The 23,945-nt window shown below is 39.8% G+C and overlaps 1 protein-coding gene across 8 annotated transcripts in view; it reads right to left on the bottom strand.

Moving 5' to 3' along the window:
• The window catches only part of ELMO1 (engulfment and cell motility 1), a 581,070-nt gene that overhangs the window by 342,387 nt on the left and 214,738 nt on the right, over window positions 1-23,945 (bottom strand). For all 8 annotated transcript variants that reach the window (XM_021079237.1, XM_021079238.1, XM_021079236.1 and 5 more), the window contains 2 exons: window positions 17,199-17,234; window positions 6,173-6,272 (listed from right to left, as the gene is read on the bottom strand). In XM_021079237.1, the coding sequence (XP_020934896.1) occupies window positions 6,173-6,272; window positions 17,199-17,234 (136 nt within the window). The remainder of the gene's footprint in view (window positions 1-6,172; window positions 6,273-17,198; window positions 17,235-23,945) is intronic.

Raw genomic sequence — 23,945 nt, 5'->3', positions numbered from 1 at the left:
CTGGGTTGGCTTCCCTATCAGATCTGCCACGCCAAGGCTACCTTGCTTTCTCTAAGGGGACGTTTCTCTCACAAAAATCCAATTACCCTCATACCGTCCTCATGGTTGAACATTTTAAATAGAACATAAAGTCTTTGACTTCCCCACCAACACTAGGCCATCCGTTTTTCCTCATCCCAGTACAAGGCTTGGCACTTACTAGAAAACTCCAGAATGCTCACAGAAATGTACTGACAGTACTTCTTCTTTTTTTTTTTTTGGTTTTTGTTTTTCAATGTTTTTCTTTTTTTTTTTTTTTTTTTTTATTATTTTCCCACTGTACAGCAAGGGGGTCAGGTTATCCTTAGATGTATGGATTGCAGTTACAGTTTTTTCCCCCACCCTTTCTTCTGTTGCAACATGAGTATCTAGACATAGTTCTCAATGCTATTCAGCAGGATCTCCTTGTAAATCTATTCTAGGTTGACAGTACTTCTGATTTCTCTGCACTGATTCTCTCCTGCCTCCACGCTCCGTTTCTTATCTCCATTTAGGAAATTTGGATGTACTTTCAAGACTCTCTAGAGAATTTTCCAGCTGAAAGCTTATGGTCAAACTCCCTCATCCGTTAGCCTTCGGCCCCTCTTTTCATTCATTCAAGCAACAAATACTGACCATGTGCCATGAAACAGGCTCTTATTGACCTAGGATCTTGAAATCAAGAGATGAGCAGCCCATGTGATATTTAACTTCAAGGACCTTATTATGGTGGCACAGACAGACTGATAAAAATTCATTTACTATGAAGTATGTTAAGTGCTTATTTTTAGTATCCAAAAATCTACTTTGACCTTGATATTCCAACAAAACCTAAAATTCAACAGGATATAATCAATCTCATTGTCTTCTCATTCCTCCCTTCTCAAGCACCATCTTCTTTCCAAGTTTGCCATGATCCTTAGTGATCAATAGTCCCAGTTCCCGATTTTCTGTCTATGGGAACACACTTGCGATGTCCCCCCCTCAGATACACATTCTGCTGTATACACACAATGTCAGCCCATGGTCCAACTCATCTCTGGTTACTAAGACAGCATCCTTCCGGCTTCCTCTATGTTCAAGACTTCCCTCTAATACAGATTTACCCTCTTCTTCCATATATTTTGATAGTATTTCCTTTCTTAAAATACTCAATCAGATCTCTCAATGTTTTTCTGATATGAAGTGTACCTTCTTATAATGGGTTTTAAATTTCTCTATAAAGTATTAACTCTCACCTGCTCCCAAGAGTCTTGCTCAATGGCAGTAAAATTGTTGGTAGCCTTTGCTTTAATTCAGTGTACCCCACATTCAGATTCCATTTCTATTTGCCATTTCTATACATTTCTCTACTGTGAAACTGATCCCTTACCTTCATCAATGTACTGTTTAAAATCAATCTTTTCTATTACTCAACTCTACCTTGCCATATAGATCCCATCACTTCGGCAATCCTAAAACAGGTTACAAAATTGTGTGTGATACACTTAGCTGAGTACTGCCTGGCAGAGAGCAGGTGCACAAACCGTTGGGGTTCTATGCACAGTTCTACAAGAGAAACTTGTTGTTTTTTGAAACTAACTTCTATCTTTTCCCTTATTTGTTAGTGGTTTTAACCAGACATTGACATGACCCAATATTTTCATCTAATGAGTACTAATTAACAAGGAATCAAAGCTGACTGGCAAACATCATGGCTATAAAGAGGTGCTTTATTCATGCATGTACAAATTTGTGAATATATAAATGTCATTTTCTATGTCTAGTCTAAAAACTAGAGATCATAGTATAGCTATAGAAGGTTAAAGATTATCTGGTTAAATTTTTAATTCCCCTTGTCTTCCCACAAATCAATAATGACTTTGCCTTTACATTTTTTTTCCCACCTCCATTTCTGTACTTTTGGCCAACACAGGTGAACCAGCCTAAACCAGTCAAAATACAGGTTCTTGAAAGTAAGCCTGTGTCATAGAGAAGAAGAGCTAAGGGGATTAGCAATGCTTATATATATATTACCTCCACATGCTTCCATTCATTTAAAAGAGTTACCTAAGTAAAACATGGGAAAATCTGGGTGACTTTTAAGAAGCTAAGGAGCATCGCAGTGCATGAATCAATGATACGAATTACTAAAATCATGTAAACATCTCGCAGTCACCCAGAATGAGATCTTAAAATTGTCTTATGTTATCAAAACTGAAAAGATCCATGGAGAACATGGAGGTCCACTCCCCTATTTTAAATTATCTGTGCAGAGACTTATAAACCTCTCAAGTTTTTTTTTTTTTTTTTCCTTCTCCCAGAGAAGGAAGGATTTATTATTTGAAGCAAGTACGGAGAACACTTGTTTTCCCAAAGCAGTGTCTCAACCTCTCAAGTTTTTAAAAGGCCAAAATTACTGGGTCTCTAAACCGAAAACTGGCTGGATATTTATCCAGGCACTGAAAATATTGCAGGGTGAACCAGGCCCTCCTGCAGAGCTAAGGTTTCAAGAGCATTCGTAGGAAACTTTCCTTCCAAGAAAAGGCATGGATGTTATACTTGGCTAGAGGAAATCCAACTTGTAACACAGAAAGTTCTAGTTTTCTTTTTAATTTCTTTCTCCATGCTTTCCTACCCTTTCCCTAAGCAGGCAAGTTTTTAAAAAGCAACAACATTATACATTAGCATCAAAGAATTCCAAGTTTCAGGGTATATATGAAATGATACTATTTACTACCCATAAAGTTTGTAAACCAGAATCTATCCACACACAAAAAAATAGCTGGTCAGAGGAGACCGAGGCTGGCAGGGAAAAAAATATTTCTCCAAACTAGTATGAATTTGGCATTAATAGGAAGCCAAGCCTGGACCACAGAGATAAGCATCTTTTGTCAGCACATTTCCTAGCTGATTTTTGTCTAGATAAAGCTCCATTTAAAAGACAGTTGCCTGTGTACAATTCCTGGGTTGTCAAAGTGCTGAATGTGATCCAGCTAATGAATAAAAAAGTTAACCTTACAAAAACTATCAATTATAAAATTCACATAGGGAATCTAGATCTAAGTAGCAATGCAAAGGAAACAGAATGGCTAGGAATAAGGATGGGATAGATTAAATGCATTGCCTTTTGAAAAATATTTAATTTTTAAAAATTTAAACTACCAAGACTGATAGTTATTGCTTCCTTAGGGCTAAATTTTTAAATTTAATTTCAGTGAATGAAAACCGTTTTTATAAGAAATTAAAAAATTAAACTATTGCCAGTCTCTCTAACTACATCTCCCATCATTTAAAGAAAGACAGCTTTGTGATTCCTTTCTACTGGTAACTGAAAGTTTGCTTGAAATATATGTAAATACAGTGGCACTGTATCTTTTTCTTCTTCAAGTTCTAGGGTTTAAAAAATGTTTCCAAAAGCAAATTTAATTCATTCACTTCACAGAAATGTGCCAAGGATCGCCTCTATGCCGGGCCCTGAGAAGAGAGGCAGGAAGACAGCTGTGGTTCCATACCCGCAAAGGACTCGTGGTCTCTTGGCAGAGCCAGTCAAAAGAACAAAAAATTCACAGATATGTGATAAGTGCTGCAACAGGGGCATGCAAGATCCCAAGGAGAATGGAGAACAGAAGAAATCGGTTAATGCTACATCACTGAGGTCAGGGAGGGCTGAACAAGGGGCAACGCTGGTTCACTGAGTCAGTTCAGCAGGTTCAAGAGCTATTCTTTCTATCACTTAAAGCACAGGTGCACAAGGATGGTGGGTGGGGGAGGGAGTCCTGAACCACGGGACTCTCTGTGACCTCACTTCGCCTCCCAAAGCTGCTGCATCCTAGCATCCTGACCAGGAAGGACAAGACCATCTGTTCTGTTCTGCAAAGGATTGCTGTGGGGATCAAAAGGGATAATGGAGATGAGAGCATAACATAACTTCAAGGAATTCACGTTCAGAACAGCATGGATTTTATAGCAAAAGAGGCTCTAACAACCGAAAAGCCAAACAACTTGCCTGGAGGAAGGAAAGGCTTGCCATACATTCAGAATGAACTAAAAAATGATGTTAAATATATAAAAAGGCCACAAAACCCAAGATCTTCAGATGTGAACTTGCTTCTCTAGAACTTTTATCTCGGAAAGACAGAATACAGCAACTTGGTCTCTGCATTCATAATCTAATGCTTACATCCTGTGCCACCACCCAAGGAAAGTACTTCCTAATCCAAGAGATTTTCCTTGGCTTTCTCATCTACTACCCTTCTTTCTTTCTTTCCTTCCTTCCTTCCTTCTTCCCTCCCTCTCTCTTTTTCTTCCTTCCTTCCTTTCTTCCTTCCTTTCTCTCTTTCTTTCCTTCTTTTCTTCAGCAATTCCTACCACAAATACAGGCAAAAAGAGGCCTCATCCTTTGCATGTTTTCCAGGTGGCTTCCACTACTTGTCTCTGTTGACCTTTACGCCCTCGCATAAATTAAAAAAAAAAAAAAATCAGAGGTGCATCAAAACGGCCCTGGGTTTCTAATCAGCCCTTGTCTGAAATAAACAGGCAACATTCATGATGCAAATATTCAGTCTGTTGGGCTTCCATTCCCAACACCCCACTTTAACAGACGAGGGGCTCTCCTATGCTCTTCAATTCCAGGCGGTGTCTCTCTCCAGGTATTGAATAACCTCCAAAGGAAAAGATGTAACTTCACAGTGGGGAGACCCAGAAGATACCATCCCGACCACTTAATCAAGGTCAACATCACCATTCATAAGACATACTGACATCACATCCCCCGGTGTGATGCTCTGAAAGGGGCACATCATCATTACTTCTCTGGGATTCTTCCAAAAACACATAACCTTGATCTAACCATGAGGGAGATATCAAACAAGGTCAAACTGAGGGACATTCTAAAAAATAACTAACCAGTATTCTTCAAAATTGTCAAAGTCATGAAAGACAAAAAAACAAACAAAAACTGAGGCACTACTAAATAGGAAGTCACTAAGGAGACATGACAACTATACGCAGTCTTGGATCTTGGATCAGGTTCTTAACCAGAGAAAGGGACCTTGGTAGAAAAACTGGTGAAATCAAATAATGGAAAGAGTAATGCCCTACTGTTAATTTCCTAGTTTTAATAATCATACTATTATTACACAAAATGTTATCATTAGGGAAGCTGGTTGAGGAGCATATGGAACATTCGGTACTATTTTTTGCAACTTTGCTACAAGTCTACCATGATTTCAAAATAAATGTTTTAAAAAATTCAAGTGACTCATTCTGGATTTTGCTTTGATTTTCTATCTTTCATACAGACTCTCTAAAATTCTTTTAGATAACCTTTCCCAGGAATCTAGACCTATGAGATACATTTATGTATTCCCGACACCTCTTCCGCTCCCAACAGCAGGAAGAAAGATGACAATGCATTTAAAACTACTTGACAAATCCAAAGAGACGAAAAATAAGCCAACCAATTAATAAATAATACCGTTCTTGATTTAATACTACATTTAAGAGTCAGAAAGTCAGGGCTATTCATTTTTGGTTAGAAGACTGGAACCAGAATTATAAATGTGCAGTGTCTTGATTACAATTCAATTGCTGGGAATGGGGACGGGGTTCCTTTGCCCCCTCCCCCCCATACCAGGTCCACCTTGGCCTGCCCCTTGTTAGCTTCCTCCTAAGGAACAAGGAACCAATTGAACCAGATGATCCCAGAAGTACTTACTGTATCCAGATTACAAGTTAGCAGGCTTACCGTGCCTCTTTCTCTCAGAGCTCTGCTTCAAACCCACTCATGTATTTTGCCTCTTTCCCTTTTCCTGAACCCCTGGTTGAGGGGAGTAGGTTCAAGGACAGCAGAAACTCTACTTAGGTCTTAACAACAACACAGTTCACAACAAGGACTCGGCAAAGGGTTTTCTTGTTTTATCAACACGTCACCTTGATTCCCTTGACTGTGGGTTCTCATGAACAGCCCCTTAGGATTCCAGCGGGGAGAAAATGTTATTTTCATATACAATTTGGGGGCCTTGACCCCCACCCCCACAATATTATCAAAAATCACACTCACCTTTTCACACACCTAACTAAAGGAAACAATTGTAAAATATACTGAAAGCGGAGAAAAATATCTATAAAAGAAGTAAGTAATTTAAGCCTAGGGAAGTGCAATCTGAATTACCTTCTTAATGAATGCCACTGAAAATGTATCCCAGGACACTATTCCGTGGTCCATCAGCTCCACAAAAGCTGTCAGGGTGAAGGACAGCATGTCTCCAAAGCTGGAAAACACAAAGAGGCATAAGGGTGATGGACCCAAGAGCGGAGCACAAAGACAGCAGTGAGAAGGCTTGGGAGTTCCCTGGTGGTGTAGTGGGTTAGGGATCAGATGTTGTCACTGTTGTGGTGTGTGTTCAATCCCCGGCCCGGGAACTTTCACATACTGCGGCCGTGGCCAAAAAAAGGAGTAAGAAAGCCTTAGAAAGATGAATAAATTCAAGGGAGCAAAGTTGTAGAAGGTGCTGGGATAAGCAGCTAGGCCACAGACAACATCCTTGCAAATGTTTCTCCTCCAGCAGAAAGGAGGCAGGTCAGCTTCACAGAAGGGAGCCAGGGCCTCCAGAGGACAGACCTGTGTGCATACACTCTAGTCGGATCTCTCTGAGTCTCTGTCTCCACTAAAGAACTGGGTAGTGATGTCCACTTAACTGCAGGGCTGCTGTAGAGCACTTCATTCAGTGCACTTAGTAAATGACAGCTTAAAGACGCTTCTCAGTAAACAAAACTTGGGAAGAAGGTGTTGTGCTTCTTTTGTTATCCCTGGGTTTCCAATAGGGAAGGCTAGAAATAATCCTACTAATAGTATTTGCACTTTGCAAAGGATTCATGTAGTCTATATATACCTCTGTGTGTGTGTGTGTGTTTGGGTAAGTCCATACGCAGTTACATACACACGCTAACACAAAGATACAAATATGTATCTAAATAAGCATATGTATTTCTTTCTTTTTTCCTATTACCTGCACCTGAGCCATATAGAGGTTCCTGGGCTGGGGTGGAATTTGAGCTGCAGCTGTGGCCTACACCACAGCCAGGGCAACACAGAATCAAGCTGCATTTGCGAACTATGCTACAGCTTGCAGCAATGCCAGATCCTTGCCCCCCTGAGCGAGGCCAGGGATCAAACCTGGGTTCTTAACCTGCTGAGCCACAACGGGAATGCCAGCATATTCGTTTCTATGTTACACTGGCCAGCACTTTATCTTTAGTTAATAGGCATTATAGAATATCCTAGAATATTGTAGATAATAACGTTGGCTGGCCATACACTTGCTGTGATGCAGAGGCTATAGCAAGGGTCTCATGAGTGGGTTAGAAGTCCAAACAGAGATGAGGCAAGCTCAGGTAGAAGCACTGCCTTCTAAAATAACTCCACCCACGATCCTCATCAGACAATACCCTGGTTTCTAGTGCTTTCAAAGCGACAGTGAGGCTTTTGCAGAAATTCACCTCCATTGTAAATTATCATCATAATAAATATTAACTTAAAACTCTCAAGACAAGTACTCTCTCTTCAAGTACACTGAACTACATCCATCAGATTCTCCACACCATAGGCAACCACACTGATTCATGGGCATGATTTTTTTTTTTTTTTTTTTTTTTTTTTGTCTTTTTGCCATTTCTTGGGCCGCTCCTGCGGCATATGGAGGTTCCCAGGCCAGGGGTCGAATCGGAGCTGCAGCCACCAGCCTACACCAGGGCCACAGCAACGCGGGATCCGAGCCGTGTCTGCAACCTACACCACAGCTCACAGCAACACCGGATCCTTAACCCACTGAGCAAGGCCAGGGACCGAACCCGCAACCTCATGGTTCCTAGTCGGATTTGTTAACCACTGAGCCATGACGGGAACTCCTTGATTTTTTTCAATAACATTACTTGTTCAGATTTTTAATCTGTCGACATATATACCACAGTTGCTTCACTACAAAGTCTCATAATGTGTTTAGGTTGAATCTTCCTGTGCATTTCCAATTAGTAGAATAGAAAGCAAGCTCATCTTCCTTTTAAAACAGCGTTGCAATTGCTCTTCTTCCTAGTGTTCTCAGCCCAGCCTCAATAAGGGACCTTAGAAATTCTCTATCATCTCAGAAGCTGTGAGGCTGAAAAGAAAGCTACAAAAGAGGAAGCGGCTCTCAGGAAAGGACTGTGATCCAAAAGCTACCAGAGATCAGAGGGAATGAGATGCACTAGATGGAAATGGCTAAGTAGGTGGCTTTGGAGTCAGACAGAAGTTCCCCTTCAGTTCCAAGTGGGCAAGTCATCCTCTGCCTCAATTTCCTGACTTACTACAAATAAGGGCAGCACTATGACAGCGGTGGTGTGGATACCTAATTCAGATGATTGCCGCGAAATGAAAGGACTACTGTACCTACAGCCTGCCCAACAGTGCAGAGCACGTGGAAAGCAGCATGTGAATGTTAGTTATTACCATGACGCCAAGTGATGTTTTTATTTATTATTTATTTATTTGTTTGTTTTTGCCTTTTGTCTTTTTAGGGTCTCACTTGAGGCATATGGAAGTTCTCAGGCTAGGGGTCTAATCGAAGCTGTAGCTGCCGGCCTACACCACAGCCACAGCAACGCGGGATCTGAACCACATCTGCGACCTACACCACAGCTCATGGCGACTCCAGACCCTTAACCCACTGAGCAAGGCCAGGGATCAAACCTGCAACCTCATGGTTACTAGTCGGATTCATTTCCGCTAAGCCACGACAGGAAGTTCCTAAGGTGATATTTTTAAAAGGTACACAAAGCTCATGATTTTCCAGTGTTTGTTTTCATTGTGTGAAGAATTCTCTGCCCTTGGAGCCAGGAAAAAAAACAAAAAAATTGCAGGGAAAGCCAAACCATTCAAGCCAGATCGAAAAACAGCAAACACTTTGAAAAAGACTTTTCTGAGTCACAGATGAGCAAGCCCAATCTCACGGGTGCCCCCTAGGTGGCATCAGAGGATTGTGGCCCCCCAAAGAAACCGCACACCAGAAAACTCAAACTTACTCGAAGAAGACAACAAAAAAAATAGAAAGACAGGTGGAAAACTAATTAAAAAGACTAGAAAGAAAGGTTCTATAAAAATCCCGGAATGACTCTTTCTACAGTGAGTCACAGGAAAATCAAACATCACATTGCAAAAAAAGGAAAGTTGCCTCAGGAAAGTAAGGGAGCAAGAGTTCCCGTTGTGGCTCAGAGGGTTAAGAACCCAACTTGTCTCCATGAGGATGCAGGTTTGCTGTGGCATAGGCCTCGATCCAACACCTAGCCTGGGAATTTCCATATGCTACAGGGCTGGTCATCAAAAAAAAAGAAAGAAGAGAGTCTGGAAATAAAAGCCATTAGTAAAATGTATTAATACATTACGCGGGCATTAGTATTACTGTGAAAGCATTATTACATAATGTATAGAATTATTAGCAAACAATATTAGCTAATTTATTATTTTATTGTATTATTAGTGGTAAACAATATTAGCAAATATTTTTACTTAAAAAAAGGAAAAACAACCACCAATTGATAACTAATGGTTGCCATTTGTTTATACCTGGCAAGCTGAAAGCCCTCAACAGCTAAAAGAGTCTCACCTAGGTGACACTGGAGGCTGCATCCATGGCCTCCATGCAGAGCAAAAACACTGCCTCAGTGTTGTCACTAAGAGAAGAAGCAATGGGACAGGCAGGGAGAAAGGAACACACACACTGCTGGAATCGAATTCTTCGTTACAATCCCTGTAGCTGGGTCTAGACATATGTCTTCATTAACTGCTTTAAAAGCAAAAGATAAATTATATTTATGCTCTCTAAATATCTACGGGCAAAATGATGCCATTCCTCACTCAAGGGACACATAATCCAAGTGGCCTTCATCACATCTGGGGATTGTCCCTCCTGCTCAAATGCTCCAGAACTGCCTACAGACACCTACAGGCTGCAAGGACCCAAGAAAAAGATGGAGAAAAAGAGAAAGAGCGTCTTTTGGTTTCCAAATCTCTGAGCTGCTCTGGGGGCCAGGGTTTCAGTTTCCGTGGCTGTGAAGGAAGGGGAGCCCCATTTCTGAGACCAGAGCTAGGGCTTCCTGGGCTTGGCAGTCATCTGTTACTGTGAACAACTGGTGACAAGGGAGAGAAGCTTGTTCACATCACACACCAGGATGCCCAGAGGAAGGATCCCTCTCTTGTCCATCTAATAATATTTTACATAAACGTTACAAAATTTGTACTTGTAATTTATATAAATATCATCTACTTGCATTTTATCTATTTAAATATATAAGTATATACTCTATGGATATAATGTTATTAGGCATATACATATTATACATAATCATGCATATCATATAACATCGATATTAATGTTATTAGATATGTTTGTGTGTTAGATATATATTATAAAACATATGACACACATATTTACCATCCTATGTATATATATAGTATATACGTGACACATAGAGTTCATTATAACTGGTTGTTGGATGGCATATTAGGTCTCCAAACGGAAGAATTTTTTCAAAATTCAGCTTCAAAGCCTCAGCTGCAAGGAAAGGACGGCCATGCTAAAATTTTATTACCTTCCAAATCAAAGGATGCAATCACCTCATTTCAAATGAGGTAGCTATAAAAGCGCTTATCAAACCCTCACACAGATGTTTATTTTCACTGCTGGAGAAGCGACTCAGGCTCCAAAGAGGGAAGGCAGGAGCCAAGGGCCTGTCTCTGAAATCAGAGCGGGGTGCCCAAGATCAAGGCTCAAAGGATTGCAAATATTAAAAAAGCAACCACATGGCACATGCGGGGCACATTTTCATTTGTTTGGTTTATTTGTTTTTTATAAAGTGCTAAGCTAAAGATTTTGCAGTACCGACTGCCACAAATGAAGCCGACTGCAAACTTGACATGCTGGTTGAGAGCCGTGTCACAGCCAACACACCATGTGTGCTGGAATGATTCAAATAAATGTTTCTCATCAATTCAGTAGAGACCATCTTCATTCCAACAAAATCCAGCCAATCTCAAAGCATTTAAATTTATGCTGCTAATTTTATAAAAGTATATGCTTCCAAATGTTTCCACTGGGTGCCATGCCCAAGAGAGAAGTAGAGAAAGATGAAAATGAAGGCTACTTTCCACGCTATTAATAAACCATACGGAGTATATCCCTAATTGCCAACGTTAATGAATAAAGTTCTGCCCCTCCCTTTGAATTTTTCCAAGTCTTTTATTTTGTTTGTGGTAAAACTTAAATACATTGAAACACATGGATTTCTAAATTGCCCTTTAGACATTCCTTAGGCTTCAGGATCACAACATGACTTATGTTAGCATACATTCTTTTGGCTCCTTTGTTGAAAATTAATCTGTGGATTAATTCTGGATTCTTTATCCTATTCCATGGATCCATCTATCCTCTTATGCCAATATCATACTGTCTTAGTAACTAACTTTATAGAAGGCTTGAAGCCAGTTAATGAAATCTTCCAACTTTGTTGATTTTTAGGGTTTTTCAAGACTCTATTGGCTATTCTGGGTCTTGAGCATTTCCTTTAAGTTTTAGGATTGGCGTGTAATTTCTTTTTAAAAGACTGTGTAGCACTGAGCCTAATTTGGGGAAGAACTGCTATAACAATATTGTGTTTCCCAATCCACGAAATGGTATATTCTCCACTTAATTTCTTCTTTAATTTCTTTCAGCAATATATTTATTTTTCAGGGAATAGACACTGATGTCTCTTAAATTTATGCCAAAAATTTTATGATTTTTGACACTTTGTGAATGGAAATTATAAAATTCCATATTCTAGCTGTTTGCCATTAACATATACAAATAAAACCCTTTTATACACTAATGCTATATATATCCTGAAACCTTGCTAGATTCACTTATAACAGCATTTCTTTGTAGATTCCTTAGGCTTTTCTACATAGACAATCATGTCTTCTACGAATAGATTTGGTTTTACTTCTTCCTTTCTGGTCATTACATCTTTTATTTCTTTCTTGATATATTATTATGGCTAAAAACTGTACTACAATGTTGAGTACAAGTGTAAAAAGTGAGATTATTTGCCTTAATCCCAATCTTTAGTGGGAAAGATGGGGATTCAGTCTTCCAGCTTTAAGTACAACACTTCCTATTGCAGATGGCCTTTATCAAGTTGAAGAAGTTCCCTCTATTCCTAGACTGCTGAGAAATTTTTATGAATGGGTATTGAGTGCTCTGAAATCTTTTTCAGTATCAATTATCTCTTTTCTGTATCTATTAAGATGATTTTTCTCTTTAAGTTTTCTCCTTTATTTTGCTAAATGCTAAATCACGGTGATTTTTTTTCTTGACTCTTAGGTATTATGAAAGCATGTCTTTTAATTTCCTAACATCTGCAGTTTTTCAGCAACTTTCCCATCGAATTTCATTATGGTTAAAAAAATATAATCTGTATAATTTCAATCATTTGACAACAGACTTGCTATGGCTTACCATTTGATCTATCTTTGTGAAATTCCATGTGCACTTGCAAAGAATATGTATTCTGCTATTGCTGGGTGTGAGTCTCTCTATATAAATGACAAACCAAGATCTATTATAGTGTAAATCAGATCTTCATATTAATTTTGCCTAGTTTTCCTATGATTAGCAGAGAGTGCTAAAATCTCTGACTATAATTATGGATTTGTCTATATTTCTCTTTCGTTTTCAGTTTTTGCTTTATGCTCTTTAAAGCTTTATATTAGATACATACACATTTAACTTTGTCTTCCAAATGAGCCAACCATTTTTAATTGTGAAAAATTCCTCTTGATCTCTGATAATATATTCGCTTGATCCTTGTTCTATCTGATATTAATAAAACCACTGTTTTATTATTATTTGCATTTACATGGCATATGTTTTCCACTTTCAAACTACATGCAACTTTGTATTTATAGCATATCTCTTATAAACAGCATATAGCTGAGCCCTTCTTTTTCAAATTTGATCAGAAACCTTTTAGCTAGAGTGATTAATCCATTGACATTAAGGGTAATTATTAATGTTATTAAGTTTGAGTCAATTTCTTTATCATGTCTTTTCTATTTGTCTCAACTGTTTTTTTTCTCTGTTTTTCTTTCCTTACCTTTTTTGAATAATCAAATTACTTTTTAGTAGTCCATTTTAATTCTTTCATTGGATTTTGAGCTACACCTTTTTGCCTTAACTCTTTTATTTTATTTATTTATTTATTTATTTATTTATTTTTGTCTTTTTGCTATTTCTTGGGCCACTCCCGCGGCATATGGAGGTTCCCAGGCTAGGGGTCGAATCAGAGCTGCAGCCACTGGCCTAGCCACAGCCACAGTAACACAGGATCCAAGCCGCATCTGCAACCTACACCACAGCTCACGGCAATGCCGGATCGTTAACCCACTGAGCAAGGGCAGGGACCGAACCCGCAACCTCATGGTTCCTAGTCGGATTCGTTAACCACTGCGCCACGACGGGAACTCCCTGCATTAACTCTTTTAGTGGTGACTTAATGGACTGCAGTATGTACCATTCACATATTAACATCTACTTAAGTAGAAGACTGTACCACAGGAAGCTTGCTGTAATCCAATTTCTTTTATCCACCATCTTTTGTGTTCTTATCGTCATATATATCTACATACTTTATAAACCCTCCAAAGTCATGTTATGATTTTAGCTTTATATATTATATGTCTTTTAAAGAAATTTGAGGAATTTTAAAGAAGAACAGATAACCATATATTTTTTTTGGTAGTTACCACACATTTAGAATTTCTCATGTTCTTCATTCATTCCTGTAGATTCCAATTTTTATCTAATATCACTGCCCTTTGGACTGAAGAACCACCTTCATATTTCCAGCAGTGTATATTTGGTAACGATGAATCACCTTGGTTTTCCTTTCTCTAAAACTGTTTGTATTTCACCTTCACTTTCAAAATAGTGTTGGAAAAGAATTCTTGGTTGACAAGTTCTTTTTTTCTTTCAACACTTTTAAGATGTTGCATTCTAGCTCCCACTGTTTCTAATGAGAAGTCAGTTCTTACTCTTATTTTTGTTTTCTTAATGTCACAAGCTATTTTTCTCTAACTGCTTTCAATGTATCATTTTTATCCCTCAATTTCAGAATTTTGACTGTGATGTTTCTAGGTATAGTTTTCTTTCTGTTTTTCCCACTTGCAGTTCAATGAGCTTCTTAGATCTATAAATTTATATTTTTCAACACATTTTGAAATTTTACGTCATTATTTCCTAATTTTTTTTTACCCCATTTCCTCTCATTCTGATACCCTAATTAAACACATTTTAAATCAACTGTTACTATCTCACAGGACAATTATTCACTATTCATTTTATCTAGGCTTCAGATTGGGTAATTTATACTGTATCCATTGCCATCTTCAACTCCTATGGTGGATTTTTCATTTTATTTTATTTTTAACTTTTATTTTATTTTGTGGTCTTTTTAATCTTTTCTAGGGCCACACTGGCCCCATATGGAGGTTCCCAGGCTAGGAGTCAAATCAGTGCTGCAGCCACCAGCCTACACCAGAGCCACAGCAACGCAGGATCCGAGCCACGTCTGTGACCTACACCACAGCTCACGGCAATGCTGGATTCTTAATCCACTGAGCAAGGCCAGGGATCAAATCCGAAACCTCATGGTTCCTAGTCGGATTTGTTAACCACTGAGCCATGACGGGTACTCCGGGATTTTTCATTTTAAATATGATTCTTTCAGTTTCATAATTCCCAGTTGGTTATTTTTCACCATTTTCATTTCTCTGCTGAGACTCTGCATTTGTGAATTCAATATGCTAATACTTTTGTTTAGTATTTTAAGATATTTATAAACATTGCTTTAAAATCTTTATCTGCTAATTCCAACATCTAGGTCATCTCAAGAGCAGGTTCGGACCTAAAACTTTATCTTTTTTCTTAAGTATGGGTCATCTGTTCCTATTCTTTATATACCAAGTAATTTTTTATTGTGCTCTGAATATTGGGAATGAAACATTATCAAGGCTGAAAATTCAGTTTTATTCTTTTGAAGAGTATTTGTTTTTGTTCTAGAAAGAGGTTAATCTGGCTAGAGTCCAACTCCAAACTCCACAGTGAGTGGCAGTTTAAGTCTCTTCTCAGTTCTTTCCATTTCCAGTTGCAGATTTTACCAGGTCCCTTTGGGCTTTACATACACACATGCACATTCACATTTTGGTGATCAGTGATAGATATGAGCAGAATTTATACATAAATATGTGGTATCATGCCCTCTGAGCTTCCTTTCTTTCATAGTTTCCCCTTAATTATCTAGCTGTTCTGCCATCCCCAAACTATACAAAGATTGAGGGGGGGTTGTCACCCCTTGCTACCTGCATGAATAGGGATCCTTGGGCAAAATGCTGCAAACACACAAATCTCATCTGGGGCCTATTTGTTCTCGCAAAGACTGACTTGACTTCTCCTTTCTGTCTACTTTCAGTGGCTATCCAGTTCCTTCAAATAGTTGTTTGTAGATATTTTTGTTTGCACTATTTTGTTCATATTTTATCCCTATTATTTATATTACTTGGTCTGATTAAGCTACTCTTGCCATTAGCAGAACCAGGGCCCTAAGCAACGATGTGTCTATAATTGATAAACAGAAATCATGATCCACAACTAGTCACACTCCAAAACTCCTATGTGCCAAAAGATTAAAACCACTGGCAGATAAATTTTAAGAAACTACTTTGGGGAGTTCCCGTCGTGGCGCAGTGGTTAACGAATCCGACTAGGAACCATGAGGTTGCGGGTTCGGTCCCTGCCCTTGCTCAGTGGGTTAACGATCCGGCGTTGCCATGAGCTGTGGTGTAGGTTGCAGACGTGGCTCGGATCCTGGATTGCTGTGGCTCTGGTGTAGGCCGGCAGCTACAGCTCCGATTAGACCCCCTAGCCTGGAAACCTCCATATGCCGCAGGAGTGGCCCAAGAAAATGGCAAAAAGACAAAAAAAAAAAAAAAGAAAGAAAAAAAAAAGAAACTACTTTGGCTTCAGAGCCCAAAATTCTTCTGCGTTAGCAAATTGTAGAGAAAAAAATCAGTTTGAATCCCAGGTCCTTGTGTTAACTTCTGCATCAAGGAAATAATGCTAATTTTACTAATCTTGTGTGGTGGCTATAAGTGTGAATTTGAAGTAACAAGCATAAACATCGAGACAGTGCCCAGAACAGAGTAAATTGTCAAAAAAAAAAAAAATGGCTTCTACTGCCATTACCATTAAGTGCATCCACTACAGTAAAAATATACATCCAAAGTAGATTTAAGCAGCTCTACCCTAAAACTCGATATCTCTACTAGAATTTAATAGCTGAAGACGTCCTACAGCTAATACTTTTTTCTGGTGGGATGGAGAGGGGAAGATGAGTGATTTAAGAGCAGTATTGTACACTGAAGGTGATCAGGATTTTCTCTGAAGACTTAAATATAAGGTGCACATTTTCAGATGCTGTTCGGTCTTCCTCCTCAAACTGAAATTGTATGCCAAATAATTTGGCAAAATGGAAATTCATTCATCCTATTATAGAGAGCTTGTTAGACCCTATGTGGACTCACCTTGTTTAGAGGACAGTATAGGCACTGAAGAGGGAATCCGCTAAGAAAGAAGTTTTGAGATCTCCAGACGCAATTGCCATGCAATGCACTTAATATATCGGTGACTGAACACTTTCTCGGACTCCAACTAAATAATTTTCATTCCATACTTCAATCCTGAATATTTTTTAAATGCAGATCTTTTTCTTACTGAGCCATTGAAGAAAATCAAAGACTTCTGACTTTGAACATCAAATAGGCCACAAAAAAGAAAGTTTTTTGTTTAAAGTATTATATAAAATTATGCCTAGCCTTGCTCTAGGAGAAGGGTAGCAATCCTGATGTGATCATTTTGTGGTTACAAACATATTCTTTCTACCACAAAGCAATGAAAAGGGAAATAAATTTTTAAAGAACCTGTTTATAAGAACATCAAAAAGAAAGTAAAAAAATTTTACTTACTCAAAATATCTAGGCACAGAGTTACACAATCAGTCAGAGGACAGGGTTTAATTATGCAGAGAAGAAGGAAGTGTTATATCATCTGTATCGACTGATCAGAAATTCTTACCAAGGCTTCATGATTTTCTGCAGTTTCTGGTATCGTCTGCAAAATTGAAAAACAGTCATGTGAGGCGCAGGTTTGAAAGCAATGATTTTTACATAAACTGCATATCAGAAAGCCCAGGATAAAATGTCAGGCAGACTTAAATGTCATTAAGGGAACTTCATTTCAAAACATTTCTCCAAGTAATAAAATGGTGTTTTTTAATGATAAGAAACAATCAAAAGACAGGGATTAAACTACTGTAACCAATCTACTCCATTTGCAGTAAAAGCAATAAGAACACACTCCATTTGGATCCAAAGGGTTATATATTCAGTGAAAGGAAATCCCTAGAAATAAGGAAGGACATATTTTCAACGAAACAGTAGAGCCCAAAAGTACTAGTCCAGCTGTTTCTAAGTATATGCTCAGCAAGGAAGAAAGAGTTGATTATCTTTTGTTGGTAAAATGCCCACTAATTTTACTGTCTCTTTGCTTAAGACACACACACAAAATGCCTCTTCTGAAGGAAGACACGAGACATTGAAATAGTCTTGGACGACACACAGAGAACTCTGGGGTGGTAGCCTGCAAAAAAGGGCACAATAAACAATCCTCATCTGCAAGAAAGGACAATCAATCACGCTTCTTAAAAAAACTGAAGATTAGGTCAAGAAGATCAGAAAAGGTCAGAGTCAAGCCAATGCCAATTCCCATTCTTCCAGTCTGGCATTAGGTCTTCCTTCTCTATGGGGAATACCACGCCCCACCCTCCACCGTCCCACCCTTCTCCCTGCCCCCCCCCACTTCCACTGGGTTAGGCAATCTAAGTTCTACCCCAAATTCATCTGCTTCTAGGCCCCTCTGGGAAGTCCCCCTGACCTCCAATTTCACTTCCTTGACCAGATTGAGGGTTCGGCCCCCGTGTGCACGTGCTGGGAATACATCTGCTGTAAGGCAGGACATCTCACCATCCTTCCAGCTTCCTGAGGGCAGAACCTTGCTCTGTAATTCACTACCATAAAGTATATAATGTAGATGCAGAGTAGAGTACTCAATTTGGAAGAAGTTTCGCATTTTTTAACCGCATGGAATGTAACCACTTCAGAAACCTAACTGACCGTAAGAAGATCAGACCGAGTATTTGATAAAACTAGGGGTTTAAAAATGTGTATAAAGAAATCTTCATCTTCCTCTTCTCCTCCCCCTCCTTTATCTGCCCTTCTTTAAAATGTGTGTGTGTGGGGGGGGGGGTACTGAAAAAAAATGTCCAATCTAAAAGTTGAGAGTTATGTTTTATTCGGAGGACTTTTTGAGGACTTAAGCCCAGAAGACAGCCTCTCAGACAGCTCTGAGGGACTGCTCTGAAGAGGAGCCAGGAGAGACAGTTTTGGCAGCAAAGACCAGGTAGTCAGAACATCAAAAGATTACTGTGAATTAAAGAAAAACTAGGCTTCCTAAAGTTAATGAATTTAGTGCTTTTCTGTGTATGAGAAGCAGCAAGAGTCTGGACTCACTGAAATCCTCCCTCTGAGATGCACCTTAACTATCTAGGGCCGGTATCCTGCTTTTCTCCATCCAGAATGCCCTCACAGTGGGGGCAGCTGCAGAGGCTGATGGCTTGATGGCCACAACATCCTTTGTACACTGACATGGCAGGTGACATTTTTCTTCCAGATATATATTAGCTTCCATTCTTCCTCCTTCAAAACCCATTGCTTAGCAAGAAAGAAGGCCATGGGGAGGCAAGCCTGAGCAGAGTCGGGGCCTTGTTGTAAGAGCCAAACACTAACCTCTACCAAAAGGAACTGGGGCTCCTTGGGGAGATGCTCCTGCCAGGGTTGGGGCAAGGAAAATCCAGATAAGCCTGGAACATTTCATTGAGCCCCCAAAGTAAAGAAATGCTCAAAGAATAATGGGAGACAAGGCAGGGCACAGAAGAAAGCTTGCAGAAGCTTCCAAAGCCATATCCAAGTTAAAGTGAGCATCAAAATAAATAATAATAGTAATAGATTACAGCTCACTGCATAAAACAGGAACAAATGGGTCTCTATCACTTTGAAGAGTAGTGTGCTGACACTGTGGAAGAACCCAATCTCTGGGAGAAAACATGCAAGCCTGATCTGAACCATTTTCCCCTGGTGTAACTAATGCCAAAATATTCTTTCTTAATTTTTTACAAAGGGGGGAATAGCATCATAGGAAGACACCTGGAAGGGACTACCTTAACAAGCGGTCAAAGTGAATACCGGTAATAAGACAAAGAGCCACCAAAGATATATAATAGGGGTCTAAAAAGAGAAAACATTGGATGAATCTGTAAAAAAAAAGAATGTGTGTTTTAATGGGAAATTCTGCAGTGTCTACATCTTACTCTTCTGGGTTATCAGATTCCAGCCCTGTTGTCTTTAAGGTGTAGGGAAGTGAGGAATATGCATATTTTGTCCTGGTCTAGCAGCAATTTAATGGACTTCCTCCCTGCAGGTGAGAAACCAGTTTTATCTCCACTTGCAATTCATTTCAACATTCCTTTGCGCCCTACAAATTTGTGACCTTTTGATGCTTCCTTTGAACTGATGAAAACATCTGCTTGGTTCCCTGATATCACAGGAGTACAATAATACATTCTTTTAACACACGTTCAGCTTTACATCTGCATGAGTGCCATGCTTTTATCTTTCCTGGATAATTACCTTTAATTAATTACCTTTTCATCAACCCCCACTGAAAGATATTCTAAAAATGGCTGACCTATAATCTCAAACAGTCCCAAAGCCACAAGAGAAAAGGAAAAAGTAAGGAATCGTTCCCGGTTGAGATTAGATGATGGGACAACTGGGTGCAAGGGGCTCTCTTGAGTTAGATCTTTGCAAAGGACATCACCAGGACAACTGGTGAAACTTGATCTTGCAATGTTTCCATTAAGTTTGGAACTGTTAAAATAATTAAACAAAGACGCCTTTAGCCCTAGGTGGCTTTAATACTCTGGTGGCCTAGATAAGCAATCCAAAGCCCTAAACCTGCACATGCCTCCAGGTTAGGAAATGGAAACCTAAGGCAGAGCAATCGCAAACAGCCAGCTACACTTTAAACCACAACCAGTCAAACAATTCCCTTGCTTTGCTTCCGCCTCTTCTCAGTACGAGTCTTCCCCCAACCCCCACCAGTTCTGGTGGGTAGAGTATTCCTCCTAACCGTGTCCAGTCTGGCACGGACCGATTCTGCTTTTTACTCAAATACACTCTAAAAACTTCAACATGCCTCAGTTAACCTCTTAACAGAACTGCATCAAAATGAATACTTGTAGGGGTGTGTGCCTGTATATGTAACACATAAAGCAATCACTGCACTTTTTCAAAATAGTTTTCTGGCATGGGGCCTGAGCATTCTTAGGTGCTTATATGTGTTCCACCCCCTGCAGCAGACCCTGACCTTACAACGCTCTCCCTGACCAGGGTTCAGAGAGAAATTCAGTGCTGAAACACAGTGATTCTCATGCTTCTTCTTAACTCACGTTGGCTTCAGAGTCAGCCTAAGCAGAAGAATTTTTCTTGCATTGTCTGTTTTCCTAACTGAGGTTCTCCCGTCTCTCTCTCTCAGTATAGATCCATTTTAAAAGAAACATGATCAGAAGAACAAATGATTCTCAATAGACTGATATTTCCCAGTGACCAGAAGCCTCTCACCTCAGCCCGAGCTGTGGCATCCTTTCCCTAGCAGAAGCTAATCTCTTCTTTAAACAGGCTGCAGGACCCCTTCTCATTTCCATGACCAGAGTGATGGACAAAGAGGCAGAGACAAAGCCAAGAGAGGTGGGGAGGCGGAGTTCCAGCAGAAGGAATTTTCTGCCACACAACCCTCCACAAAGCCAAGAAGGTGGGCCCCTTTGGCGTTTGTGATGCAAATTTCTGGCAGGGCCCCAGAGGAGCCTCTCCAGTTGGAAATCCCTAAGCTCTGCGGAGTGCAGCTCCAGGAAAGCAGGGAGAGGGAGCCGGGAAGATAGGCAGCCTTCTCAGCTGGGGGCCCACAGACCACACAGAGCAGCTTCTTTTTGGCCCCATCTGGGGAGCTGCCTGTTGCTCCCAGTGGCCTCCGTCTGAAGTGAAGCGCAGGACATGCATGGTGTGACCTGTGCTTGGCGGCTGGTAGTCAGTTGCTCATCAATCTGGCCTGGACCTTCCAGAAGCCAGAAGCCAAGGCTCGTAAGAGACACTGAATTCTCAGAGGCAAGAGCTTGCTTAGAGTTGATAATCCCTATTTGTGGAGGTTCACGCAGTTACTTTCAAAAAAGAAATTCCTCTTTTGTGCGAAGACAAAATTTCAAAAAAGGTCACCCATTGTCCCAAACTGTCCTATGCCTGTTTGCATTTTCCCCACCCACTTCTCCCTATGTGCCTAACTCAGCGTCAGGAATATTCAGCACTCAACTAATACACACTTTGCTAAATGAATACAATCTATAAACCCATTCTCAAATGTGGGTGTCAGGCAACATCAAAGCCAAGACATTATTTCAGAGTCCTTAATTCAAGTCATAACTCAATTTTAACATTTCCTGAAAAACAGCCACAGCTCCGATTCCAGCCAAGAGCAAGCGATGTGAATAGTCAACATTTAACATGAAACTGTTCCTATGCAAACAATGATAATTCTTATAAACACAAACACACGTGGCTACTCAGATGCACAACATCTTCACCTGTGCCACCTGCATGACAGAATGAGGAGGGGATTAATAATTTATACAACCCACGTGGTTTGTTTTTAAGACACTAACAGGCTTTGCATATCTCTAAAATAACTATGGGACTCTTTCCACTGTTCCTAATGCAGCCAAATTTTGGAGAAATGACTTCACCCAAGCAAATAAAAAGTACTTGTAAATTCCCCAGATTAGTGAAAACTCCTCAAATACTTTTCTTGGGAAAGCTAGAAACCCTAAGGGGACACCAGCCCAGTCCTGACCAGGGTGTTAGAAACGGACATGAACGGTAAACATATAAATTAGGACACAGGGTTGTTCTTATTTTAAAACAGCTTTAAAACGTTTATATCCTCTGACACTGGAATTTCATTCCGACAGAATTAATATTCCCAAAGATTCTGCGGAAAGAAAGGCTGATGAGAAAATGTTCATCATCGGGAGAAAACCCGAAAACAATGTAAACAGCTAACAACAGAGGAATGATGAACTATGCTCTGGGTATCCATCAAACTAGCATAGGACACTGTGTATCAATTACATCTCAACAGAGCTTTAAAAATGAACTAATAGGCAGGTAACACAGATGAAGAGGGAAATAATATTCAATGACAAGGAAATATTTTACAGAAAGCAAGTTACAGACAGCAGAGCTATTATAACTCTACTTTTGTAAAATCTGTGCATGAGTGTGTGTATCTGAGTGAATATTCAAAAACAAGGTACACCGAGATGTTAAAGATATTTGTCTCTGGAAAGGCAGATTACAGACAATTTTAACTTTCCTCCTTCTTTATTTACATTTTTTTAAATAATAAATATGATTTTTTTTTTGTTAAGGAGAGAAAGCTAATTCAAAACTTAAAAAAAAAAACTGAGTTTTTGGTAAATACATGAATTTAACTTTTTTTTTTCTCTTTTCTGCCCAGGGTGGTGCTGCAGCTTACTCATAGTCCAACAGCATAATTTTCCTGTCATGCTGCCAAGTGGGAAACTGTAAGGATCCTGCCCTTTCATTCTTGGAAATGCTCCTGCTGTTCTTCTGACTGTTTAACAGTGCGAGGGCACAGGGTAAACTGTGTGCAGAGCAGCACAGACAAAGAACAAACGGTTTTATTAAAACCCGAAGAAAGGCAGTGTTATTCACTACAATGGATTTAGAGCTGCAGGTACAATTTTTTTCTTTTCAAATAAAACATTTCTGAGAACTCTTTTATGACCCATCTTTAAAAAAAAAAAAAAAAAAAGAGTTTCCATGGTGGCTTAGCAGTAACAAACCTGACTGGTATCCATGAGGATGCAGGTTTGATCCCTGGCCTCGCTCAGTGGGTTAAGGATCCAGCATTGCCTCCAGCTGTGGCACAGGTCACAGATGTGGGTGGGATCTGGCACGGCTGTGGCTGTGGCGTGGGCCGGCAGCTGCAGCTCCAATGTGACCCGTAGGCTGGGAACTTCCATCTGCTGCAGGTGTGGCCCTAAAAAGACAGCATTTGTAAAAAGCACTGACTATGCCGTCTATTCCTTAATGGACACGGTTTCCTAGCTCAGGTCGGGGAATCACATTTCCCCACCGATTTATTTGCTTCCACATCTATGTTTCAAGCTGAAACTAGGAATAGAATTTCAAAATTCCGCAAGAATGGAAAACTTAAATTCAAGGTTTCGACACTGTGTTCTGCTAAATTGACAGTCCCCCTTGCTCCTTTGCTGCTAATATTTTCCCCCGTGGTCCCTCCTGGTACCAGCTGGAGAGAGATCTTCCAAAGCCCAGCCGTGGGTAATGACAAGCAGGCCAAGCAATCTCTGAATCTTATTATAGCTTGAAGTAAGGAGAAAAATTCCAGCTACATTTCTTCAGTGTTTCCTAAAAATTTCCACAGGTCCTGCTTATGAAACCTCTGCCTTCCTCAGCTGGAGGTCTGCCCAGGAGTCTTAAGTAAATGCCTTCCAAATTGCAGGATCTATTTAATTTGTGCCGTTTCTATTCCAAAGCTTTCCTGTTAATTAATTAAAGTCCTGTTAGAAGTTTAATGGAGAAGCTAGGTTTCCTTATAAGAAAAGTGTTTTTC

This window comes from Sus scrofa, chromosome 18 (genome assembly GCF_000003025.6).
Source record: "Sus scrofa isolate TJ Tabasco breed Duroc chromosome 18, Sscrofa11.1, whole genome shotgun sequence".
NCBI lineage: Eukaryota > Metazoa > Chordata > Mammalia > Artiodactyla > Suidae > Sus > Sus scrofa.
This window is presented reverse-complemented; position numbering and strand designations above follow the sequence as displayed.